The sequence below is a fragment of the Gadus chalcogrammus genome, chromosome 10 (genome assembly GCF_026213295.1).
Source record: "Gadus chalcogrammus isolate NIFS_2021 chromosome 10, NIFS_Gcha_1.0, whole genome shotgun sequence".
Classification (NCBI taxonomy): domain Eukaryota; kingdom Metazoa; phylum Chordata; class Actinopteri; order Gadiformes; family Gadidae; genus Gadus; species Gadus chalcogrammus.
Genome location: NC_079421.1, coordinates 11,519,991 through 11,531,389, shown reverse-complemented (window position 1 = coordinate 11,531,389; position 11,399 = coordinate 11,519,991). Strand labels below are relative to the sequence as shown.

At 49.8% G+C, this 11,399-nt stretch overlaps 1 protein-coding gene across 1 annotated transcript in view; it reads left to right on the top strand.

The window, feature by feature from the left end:
- The first annotated feature begins 5,432 nt into the window (after positions 1–5,432).
- pdgfc (platelet derived growth factor c) overlaps positions 5,433–11,399 on the top strand; it is a 27,247-nt gene continuing 21,280 nt past the window's right edge. Inside the window, exon 1 of the mRNA XM_056600232.1 lies at positions 5,433–6,083. Within this exon, the coding sequence (XP_056456207.1) occupies positions 5,972–6,083 (112 nt within the window). The 5' untranslated portion in view covers positions 5,433–5,971. The remainder of the gene's footprint in view (positions 6,084–11,399) is intronic.

Here is an 11,399-nt window from a genome sequence, read left to right as displayed (position 1 = left end):
ATTCAGTCCAGACAGCAGACCTTAACACGGGCTAAGAGACTCTCAATGCAGTGAGTACTCTGTCATCTCCTGGCTAGACCTGGACTCAGGAATACTCTCTCCTGGTTTGGATCACAATCCTCGTTCGACCAACAGACCAAACTCTATCCTTTAACTCTGTTCTCTCTCTCACTCTCTCTCTCTCTCTCTCTCTCTCTCTCTCTCTCTCTCTCTCTCTCTCTCTCTCTCTCTCTCTCTCTCTCTCTCTCTCTCTCTCTCCTGGGCTGAACCATTAAAACAATATGTTTCACTCTACTACGTCCTGGTGCCCTATTGGTCATTATATATCACCAATAGGAACACACAATATTATATAAATAATGATGCAAACGTAATGCTACGGCTTTACCACATAGTACACACTATGATACACTATATTACATAGTAAACACTATGCTACGCTATACAAGCAGTACTTTCTGTATATTTGCTGTAAATTTCTGTATGTTTTCGGAATATTTTCCGTATATTCCGGGTAGTTGTTTTGTGTTTTTTCTAAGTACTGTACTTTCTGCTGTTTACTCAGATGTCCGGACTCAATAAAGTATTATCTTGTTAACTTATAATACGTGTTAGTACTACAGTTCAATGATAGAACTATAGTACTATCGTAGTACTACAGTACTATGTTAGTACTGCCGTATTATCATAGCACTACAATGCTACATAAAGCTACACACTCACTTTCTCCTGCCATGATGCATTGCTCTCCAAACATGAAGGCCATCACCTTACATCACAGCTTGATGATTGATAGACCCGACACACACACACACACACACACGCAGCGCCCCCCCCCCCCCCCCCACACACACACACACACACACACACACACACACACACGCACACACACACACACACACACACACACACACACACACACACACACACACACACACACACACACACTCACGTACACGCACACACAACCTGTAGCTTAGTTCACACGAGACTGCGAGAAGTGAAAGTGGCCAGCTGAGAGGTGGAGGGGAGAATAAGGAGAGGAGGAGAAGAGGAGGTGAGCAGGAGGAGGGTCGAGTAGAGGAGGAAGAGAAGAGGAGGAGAAGAAGAGGAAAGCCGGAGGAGGAGGGGTGCGGAGCAGAGGAGGTCACCGTGCGGGACAGGCGACAACCAGACGCGTCATCCCCGACCCGGTTCACGTCGACGCACCTTGTGAACATAACATGTGATGATAACGCAGCAGGGCTCACCGTGTTGGGTTTCGTTCTTCGGTTCGTGTCGGAGTGAACGGATGGAGCTGAACGGTTCACAGAGCGCTCCTGACCCGCCGCGGCACGAGGCTATCCATCGGGCGGTGGTCCAGAGGGGCTGCAGTCACATCCCGGGGGTCTCGAGGTGGTCTCTCTGACCCGGGGTGGTCGCGAGGGGGGGTTTCTATGGCGGCTGTCTGGGTTTCCCGCGGCTCCCTTTCGCTTTCGCTCGCGAAGCCCAAGATGGATGCTGGTGTGTTACCTGTCATGCAACATGCGCAGTAGCATGCTGCACATGCATCACTCTCATCAGCAGCACACACACGCGCTCCGGACGAGGCACGCTCCGCCGTGACGTCAGAGCAGCGAGGCGGCGGTCCACGTGACTGGATGAGCTGCGTGAGGATGGACTGTAAACAGCGCTACACTCAGTCCCGCGCCTCTTACCAGGACGGATGATGGATCTTGTGGAGAGGATATAGAGAAGGATTCCTTATGTCCTCATTGTGTCAAGATGAATAGTAATGTAATGGCCAGATCAAAAGCTGTGGAATGACATAGGCTCCCGTAATAATAGCCTAATAGCCTAATAGATAATATACATTATCCATTATAGACACATTACCTAGTACACACACTATATAATATACATTATTTATAGTGTAGTATATCTACCATAATGTATATAATAGCTCCATATTATAGACATCTATATTATAGACATAATTTCCATAACCAGGGACCAGAGGCAAGAGAGAGACCAGAGAGAGATCTGAGACTAGAGACCAGAGAGAGACCAGAGACCAGACCAGAGACGAGACCAGAGAGCAGAGAGAGACCAGAGGGAGACCAGAGACCAGAGAGAGACCAGAGAGAGACCAGAGACCAGAGAGAGACCAGAGACCTGGTCCTGGACCTGGTCCTGAGACCAGCAGCTGTAGCTGCATGGGGCAGCATGTTACCCCACCACCAGGGGGCAACATAAACACCCTGAAGGCTTCAACAGAAGCTTAGTAATCACAGTCTTTAATATGCAGGAGTAAACAGTGAAGGAATTATGATGTAGTCATTACGACAATATATTACATTGATCCATACACACCGAGCCCCACCCACGCCATCTCCACACTGTCATCCACCAATCACACTTCATGTCCAAAGTCTGACGGCCGACCAGCTCAGATCTGGTGAACTGATTGCAACACTCATATCTGAATGTCTGGCAGACGTCAGCACTTGGACGACTGCCCATCACCTGAGGCTTAACCTCAACAAGACTGAGCTCCTCCTAATGCCAGGGAAAGATTGTCCACACATGGACTTACTGGTCACTGTTGAGAACATCACTGTATCTCCTTCTCCAACTGCCAGAAACCTCGGTGTGGTACTGGACAATCAGTTATGCTGCACCGCAAACATCACGTCGGTGGACCTGATCCTGCAGATTTGCCCTCTACGACATCCGCAAAATCTGGCCCTTCCTCACAAGGGAAGCAGCTCAGATGATGATGATGGTACTGGCATACAAGGCGGTCGTGGAACTGCCCCTGCCTACGTCCAAGCGTTGGTCAAGGCACACACCCTAGCTTGATCCCTCTGCTAAACTACCTCAGCTGGACGTTTGGTATCGCCATCGCTAAGAGCAAGCAAAGGTCCATCAGCAAAGTCAAAACTCTTCTGTTTTGGGACCTCAGTGGTAAACAAGCTCCCTGCCGATGTCAGGATCGTAGAGTCGCTCAATAGATTCAAACCTCACCTGTTCAGAGTTCACCTAAAATCTCCATAGCCATCAAATCCCTTCCGCCCACCATTGTATGTTGTACGTCCTGGCACTTATGGTATGCACTTATTGTATGCACTTGATGTACGTTGTACTTATTCATAGTAACGAATTGTGTAGCATCTGCGGTAGCTGCTATCACTGCTGAATACGGGGCATGGGTAAGCCTGGGATTGTTAGTGCTTGCACTTAGTTCTATGAACATCTTTACTATACCGACAGCGATATATTGTTTCACTTCTTATTAAAAATGTCAATTGTATGTCGCTTTGGATAAAAGCATCTGCTAAATGCCCTAAATGTCAATGTGAATGAACAGCTGTTTCCATTTATTTAGCCTGATATTTAATTGGACCAATCGTGTTGCTGGAGGAGGGATCCGTAAGCATGTCAATTGGCTCACAGCGACCGCTAACCTGGCCAGTGGTTAACTCATCAAGGTTTCAAATGTCCTTCCTGCAGCTTCACTGTAAAACAGGAAATAGGGCCTAGCTCCGCCCCTTTCAGTTTGTGGTTTCCGGCCCAGGCTCTGAGTTGGCTCCGCCCACCAGGTCTGCTATAACACAGGAGACTGTGGAGCTGGGTTACCCCCCTAACCCTCACCTCCCCAACCTCTCTCCCCTCTTCTCCTCCTCTCTCCCCCCTGAGAGAGAGAGAGAGAGAGAGAGAGAGAGAGAGAGAGAGAGAGAGAGAGAGAGAGAGAGAGAGATAGAGAGAGAGAGAGAGAGAGAGAGAGAGAGAGAGAGAGAGATAAGGCGCGGACATGTGTTTAGGGTGCAGCCGTGGAATGTGATATTCTCCACCTTCTCAAACACACACACACACACACACACACACACACACACACACACACACACACACACACACACACACACACACACACACACACACACACACACACACACACACACACACACACACCGGTATCGAGTCCTGACTCCTCGTAGGACCATCAGCTGGTCATCACTTCCTGGGGTCTTGTCTTGGGGGTCCTGGGGGGATTGGTCTTGGGGGTCCGGTCCTGGTAGGTCCTGGGGGGGTTAGGGAGGGGTTTCCCCGTTCTGGGAGGGTTAAAGACATTTCTTTAGCGTTGAATCACGGCTCCTGACGACTTCAATATGTCCAAGGAGGGGGGAGGGGGGAGGTAGGGGGAGGAGGGGGGGAGGGTCCCAGATGAAGCATGGCAGGAGGAAATGAGGAGCGGGGGGAGCGAGCGGCACCGTTTGATTTGACAAATTGAGGAAACTTTCAGCGTTTCCTCCCAGACTAGCCTGTGGCCTTGTGGGAGGCAGCGCTCCGCAGGCTGTGAGGTCATCCTACTTGGATGGAGGGATGAATTAATTAGGTGATTCATTCAAAGATGAAAGCATGAACGGATGAATTGACGAATTATGTACGTGGCGGGTGGAATGCAAAGTTCAAGCCCTGTGTGGCTGGACCAGTATCGGCTCACATTCACCTATTCGTTCACACATTCATACAAACATCAGGACTCACATCCAAACCCCCGCGGTGGTGGGGTCCCCCCCCCTGCCAGGAGGAGCAGGTCGGGTCAGGGGCTCCGGGACAGCTCCCACATGTGACCACTTGCCATTGTTTTAGGTTGTATGCGGGTTAGCTAACCCTGACCCTATTTAGCATTCGTTCCAAAGCCCTTTTGAAGCTAGCGCTAGCCAAGTCCATGAACAGGTAGTGTTAAAAACTCTTTAGTTTTCCAGCATATGCACAACGCCCGTTTGTGTTCTAGGCCGTAACACAATGCGGAAATCTAAGCATTGTAAGAAATGTAAGAGTGATGATGACCACAACTTCAGTTTCAGGAGACTGGAACACCGGAAGAGAGAGGATCAACTTGATCAATTACAGTTATTACACTTTACTCACACACAGTCTACACACACAACGCACAACGAATGGATCAGAATGAAGTCCAGATGTTCAGAAGCTCCCGATGTCCACAGACTCACCAAGAAATCTATAAAGTAAATCAAAGAACATGAATTTGTCAAATCACTACAGCTCATTTCACATTGATCGAAATAAACTCAATGGGATGGATAAAACCATGCATAACATAATTAAACTGATTAAAGTGTTGCTTCATGACTTCTGCCTTCAGGCTTTTCTATTATATAATTCAATACGGATTCTGTAGGCCTTTGCCATTTTCATAAAGAAAAGGGCAATAGATCTCTGAAATACAATGTGAACGTTTCTGTTGACTTCTGCTCCTGGACCATGTTATCAACATGTTCCTGCTCCATGTTATCGGCGTGGCGCCCAGGGACCCGCCCCACCCCCCCCACCCCCCCCGCTCCAAGGGACCCGCCCACACCCACGGCAGGGCCCAGGGTGTGTCCTCGGGAGGCGGGCTCGCGCTGGACCGCACCTGTTGTCCGCTCAGTCGGCAGCAGCTCCACCAACCAGCGACAGCTTATCTCAGACTGCATCTTCTGATAGCAGAGGCGGGGTTCTCAGTGTTCCCAGTGCTCTCTCTCCGCCTTCTACTGGATTACTGGGAGGTCTGGAGCTTTCGGTCTGGATCTGGAGACGGGAGGATGTTCACTTCACCGCGTTGAGTTTCGTTTCTGCCGTGTGTGCAGTATGTGTTCCCAGTGTTCCCAGCTCTGTGCTGCTTCAACACAGTGAACAGCGCGTAAAGTTTCCTCAACTTTAACACAACTTTACGCAGCAGACAGGTGCGCCACGGGAGCAGCGAGGAGCTTGAGTTTAGAGAGATAGGCCTACGAGACTGGAACTACTGACCCTCACTTCTCCCATCTCTACCCGGAGGTCTGCTGCGACCGTCGACTGGATTATGCGGGTCATTGTCCCCCACATATGTCTGCTCCAGATGTGTCCGGAACCCGACCGGCTGCGTCCCCTCCACGCCCTGCAGAACATCTGATCATCTCCCGGACCAAAGACCATCTGACTCCAAATGAACCTCCTGCTCTTCCTGCTGCTCGCGTTGCTGCTCCCGCACTGTGGATCAGCAGTCGACGCAGACCTCAGCTCCAAGTTCCTCCAAGCTAGCGTCAAGGAAGCCAACGGTGAGTCCAACGCGTCGAGGAAGTTTCAAAGTTCTCCTGAAAGAGACCTCCACATTAGGAGAACATCTTGGTTCGGTTTTGAGCTCCCTGAAAGAGTTCGCTTCATTCCGTCGGTTCAGGGCATTATCCGGCCGAGGAAGTGGAAATTATCCTTTACCTTCAAAGCGAGTTAGCCGTGTGTGCTTAGGGGACCCCTCGGAGCCCCCCGCCCCCGGGGAGTCCCCCCTGTGTTTATAGAAAGACTCTATTCATAGCGGGGACGCGCCCCGGGCCGCGGGCCGCGCGTCCCACCGCTGATCTGAACCCCTCAGCAGGCTGTGAGTTTTGCTAGTGAGGGAGAGAACCTCCTGACGTTCTGTAGAGAACCTCCTGACGTTCTGTTAGTGGGGAACCTCCTGATGTTCTGATACTGGGGAACCTCCTGGCGTTCTGTTGGTGAGGTAGAGAACCTCCTGACGTTCTGTTGGTGGAGAATCTCCTGACGTTCTGTTGGTGAGGTAGAGAACCTCCTGAGAACAACCCCCCCGGACTAGGGTCAGGTGGGGGGAGAATAACGAAACATTATAAGTGATTTGTGGATAGGGCTGGTCATTAGGCAATCGAGTCGTTTATTGCTTCAAGGTGTGTGTGTGTGTGTGTGTGTGTGTGTGTGTGTGTGTGTGTGTGTGTGTGTGTGTGTGTGTGTGTGTGTGTGTGTGTGTGTGTGTGTGTGTGTGTGTGTGTGTGTGTGTGTTGTTGCTTCCTCTCAGAACATATTATGGGATGTCTCTAGCAGCTGGACATGCAGTACTCCCAGGGTGGGGTTTGACCTGGGGGGAGAAGTCAGAAGGTGGTGGTGGAGGTGGTGTAGGTGGGGTTTGACCTGAGTGTGGGAGTTGTTTCTGAACCCCCACCTCCTCTGAGTGATGGAGGAGATGCTGGGTATGGATTTTACTCTTGGCCTCCACAGAGGTACTTCAAGACAGGAGTACACTAACTCACTAAGTACTAACACTAGTACTACACTCATACTACTAGTAGTAGTACTCTATGAGCCGGCATGTATTAAAAAACGAGGGGTAGTGCCCCCCCCTGGTGGTCTCGGCCGCTGAGGGGGGGGGGGGGGGGAGGAGCTCTTCACTGTTGGCACGCGGTGGACAGGCTGCAGGGCTGCAGTGCTCAGTGTCAATGGGTCCTGGAGCTGTGTACATAGTTTAAATAGGGTGGGTTAGAGTAGCACACCACATTACAGAGCACAGCAGACCACACAGGAGAGAGAGAGAGAGAGAGAGAGAGAGAGAGAGAGAGAGAGAGAGAGAGAGAGAGAGAGAGAGAGAGAGAGAGAGAGAGAGAGAGAGAGAGAGAGACCCCTCCAGATCAAACTCTCCCAGCCTCTCTTTCCCCTACAAGGTCCGATCTCAGCTCCACTCATCGAAGGATCTTTCTAGCTGTTAGCATGAGGCTCCAAACGTTAGCACGTAGCTCACATAGACCTGGCCCTGGTTTGGGTTTGCTCCGTTGTGGACCACGTGTTTGTGTTTATTGTGGGCGTGGAGGGGCTGGTCTCCCTGGAGGAGGACAGCATACTGAGTCTGGTTAAATATAGCAAGACGTGTTTTAATGATGACATACAGCTCAGCCATGGTTCCACGCCAGGCCTGGAGTCTCTGGTCCTGCTGCTAACCCTCCTCAGCTGAGAAGGCTCAGGGGTTGAGATGTCTCAGCCTTCAGCTGAGGAGGCTCAGGGGTTGAGATGTCTCAGCCTTCAGCTGAGGAGGCTCAGGGGGTGATTGATGGGTTTGAAGATGAAGGCAGAAATATGCAGTTAATCAGAGTAGTTGGCAGCACAACAGCAAACGCTCGCCTGGCCGCATCCGATCAGTCACAGGGGATGAAGATCTCTCTGTTGACGAACTACAAGGCCAGAAGAAAGGAGACATGTTTTATTTCACCTCCAGGCTCAGGAGCTTCCGTCCTGTCTCAATGCGAGTAGAAAGGGCCCAGCTGACATTTGAGGTTAAGAGATAAGAAAGATCATGTTCTCTGACAGTGTAGCCCCTACCAGGACCTGTCTCTGTAGTGTCCAACCCCTACCTGCTCATTAATGACCTGTCTCTGAACCCCTACCTGCTGTATATTATCCCTCTAAGTGGCATTGGATAAAATAATCTGCTGAATGACTCAATCATGGAGAGGACGAGGAGAAGCAGGAGGAATAGGAGGAGCAGGAGAAGGAGGTGGAGGAGGAGGAGGAGGTGGAGGAGGAGGAGGAGTTAGCGAGAAGTGCAGGACAGGAGGAGCGGCAGCAGTAGGAGTAGGAGTATTCAGAGGGAGCTGGTGTCTCATGGTCGACCTGTCTCTCCTAGTCTCTACTGGTTTCCACTGGTTTCTATTGGTCTTTCTGGTATTTGCTGTTCTCTACAGGTCTCTGCTGGTCTCTCATAGCCACTTTTGGTCTCTCCTAGACTCTAATGGACAGTTTAAAACCAGTAGTACCCATGAGCCAGGCATGAAACCTTCTCTGCTCTGGGGTTGAACCAGCAGCTGCTGCTGACTCTGGTGTAACTTGTGGCTGAAGAGAAACCACATCCTGGATAAACATGGCTTTGAATCCAGAAAGAGCTTCACTCTCCCATAAGTACAGCCTGAGGCTACTGCAAGCCCTGCCCCTCTAGCCCGTTATCCAATCAGAGCCCTCTGACTATTTCCAGCATTATGAATGGCAGAGGAAGAAAACATAGGAACACATACCTTTGTTTCATTATGTTATAGATCTGTGTTTCATTATGCATATATATTTGTTTCATTATGCTATAGATCTATGTTTCATAATGTATCTATCTTTGGTTCATTATGTTATAGATCTGTGTTTCATAATGTATATATCTTTGTTTCATTACGTTATAAAGCTATGTTGCATAATGTATATATCTTTGGTTCATTATGTTATAGATCTACGTTTCATTATGTTATACATCTGTATGTTATATTCAAAGTTGTTTTTTCTTTGAAGATAGAGAAGATAGAGTTTTTTTTGCCTCTTGGTAAAACCCTTCTATGAACTACAGTTATTTAGCACTGCAGTCTACAGTATGACTTGATACAGTACTGCAGTACAACTGTGCAATTAATACTACAGTATTACTCTGCTACAGAGTACTATAGTACTGCAGTACTGCAGAGTGTTTTTAATAGTGTCTCCCGTGTTTCCAGTTGAAGAACATTCTGTCAGAGCGTTGAACACAGCGGTGTCCTCAGGTATCACATGACCTTAAATTAGCAGCCTGCGGACAGCTTCACCTGTCAGGACAAATACCTGTCAGGTACACCTCACTAGAACCACATCCTACCTATGAAGAACTACATCCTCAGCAACACACACAGCACTAAAACACGAAAGGTGTGAGTTTGTGTGTGTGTTTGTGTGCGTGCATGTGTTGCCAGCGCTACAGGTCCCTCTAGAGGCCGGCTGCAGAGATTGACAGGTGACAGGTGTAGAGGTCTAGAACCTCCCCCCCCCAGGTGGCAACATGGAGAGACAACATCTCCTCCTGGGCCCTGATTGGTCAGCATGGAGGTCAGACTGGGCTGGCAATTTATAAAATAGGGTTAGAAGCTTCTCATCATCTACTGTCCACCTCCTGCTTGGGTTAGGTGCTTCTCATCAGTACTGTCCACCTCCGGTTGGGGTTAGGTGCTTCTCATCAGTACTGTCCTCCTCCTGTTGGGGTTAGGTGCTTCTCATCAGTACTGTCCTCCTCCTGTTGGGGTTAGGTGCTTCTCATCAGTACTGTCCACCTCTGGTTGGGGTTATGTGCTTCTCATCAGGTCATCGTCGATCAGAGGGTTGTTAATTCAGTCCTCTGCTCTTCTTGGCTCGTCAGGGTTAGTGTCTCTTGCCTGTGTGTGAGGTCTGAGTCCTCTCAGGTCTGAGTCCTCTGAGGTCTGAGTCCTCTCAGGTCTGAGTCCTCTCAGGTCTGAGTCCTCTGAGGTTCTCTGAGTCCTCTGAGGTCTGAGTCCTCTGAGGTCTGAGTCCTCTCAGGTCTGAGTCCTCTGAGGTTCTCTGAGTCCTCTGAGGTCTGAGTCCTCTGAGGTCTGAGTCCTCTGAGGTCTGAGTCCTCTCAGGTCTGAGTCCTCTCAGGTCTGAGTCCTCTGAGGTCTGAGTCCTCTGAGGTTCTCTGAGTCCTCTGAGGTCTGAGTCCTCTGAGGTTCTCTGAGTCCTCTGAGGTTCTCTGAGTCCTCTCAGGTCTGAGTCCTCTGAGGTCCTCTGAGTCCTCTGAGGTTCTCTGAGTCCTCTGAGCTCTGAGTTCTCAGAGCTCTGAGTCCTCTGCGGTTCTCTGAGTCCTCTCCATCAGGACGCTCAGAGTATCGGACGCTGTTCCTCTCCAGGAAGCCAATTAAAGCAGTGGGAAGCGCGGCTGACCCAGAAACCGTTAGAGCGGCCAGCGGCCTGCCAGCCACATTATGTCACCTCACAGAGCGGAGCAGTGATATACGAGGCCGGCGTAACCCAACACACCCGCTATTCACAGAACCAACGCGCACCGAGCAGGCCGCTGCTAGTGGGCAGCAGCTGACACACACACACACACACACGCGTACACACACGCACACGCGCACACACATGCGCACACGCACAAGTGTACGTGTGTGTCAACATTAATCATTCAGGATGAAAATGCTGCCATAGCATAAAGGATACACTAATGAATGCTCCGTTAATATCATTTTAATTCAGATTGTTAGAGTCAGACAGTGTGTTTTGCGAGTAATGCCCACTATACGGTACCTTTACTGTCCTACTGTTATCAGGTTATGGTTAGATTAACGGGTGACTAGTACACGTGTCATTATAGTTAGATTCAAGCATAATCAAACAGCATCTGACGTTCTGTGGCAGAGCAGATCCTTCTATGTGAACCAAATGGGTTCATTGACTTCAGATGAAATCAATGCTCTGTTAGAATGGAGCAGTCATCTCCTCCTCGCTCCACCCTAAGTCTCCGTCTCACCCATTGATCTCAGGAGCCAACGACACACTTTGAATATTCAGGGTTTCCAAAAATTAAAGCAGATCTTTAATAGACTAGACAGACGTGTGTCCTCCTACTCCTTCTACATCTTCTCACATCTTGTAACACCAATGGGAGGGCGTGGCCTAGATACCTCAGATACACTGAGAGAGGATGAGGAGAGAGGAGTGAGGATGAGGAGAGGAGAGAGGAGAGAGGATGAGGAGAAGCAAGAGGATGAGGAGAGGAAAGGAAAAGAGAGGAGAGTGGAGAAATTTAGGGGAGGTTGAGGATGAGGAGAGGAGGAGGAAAGGAGAGGGGAGAG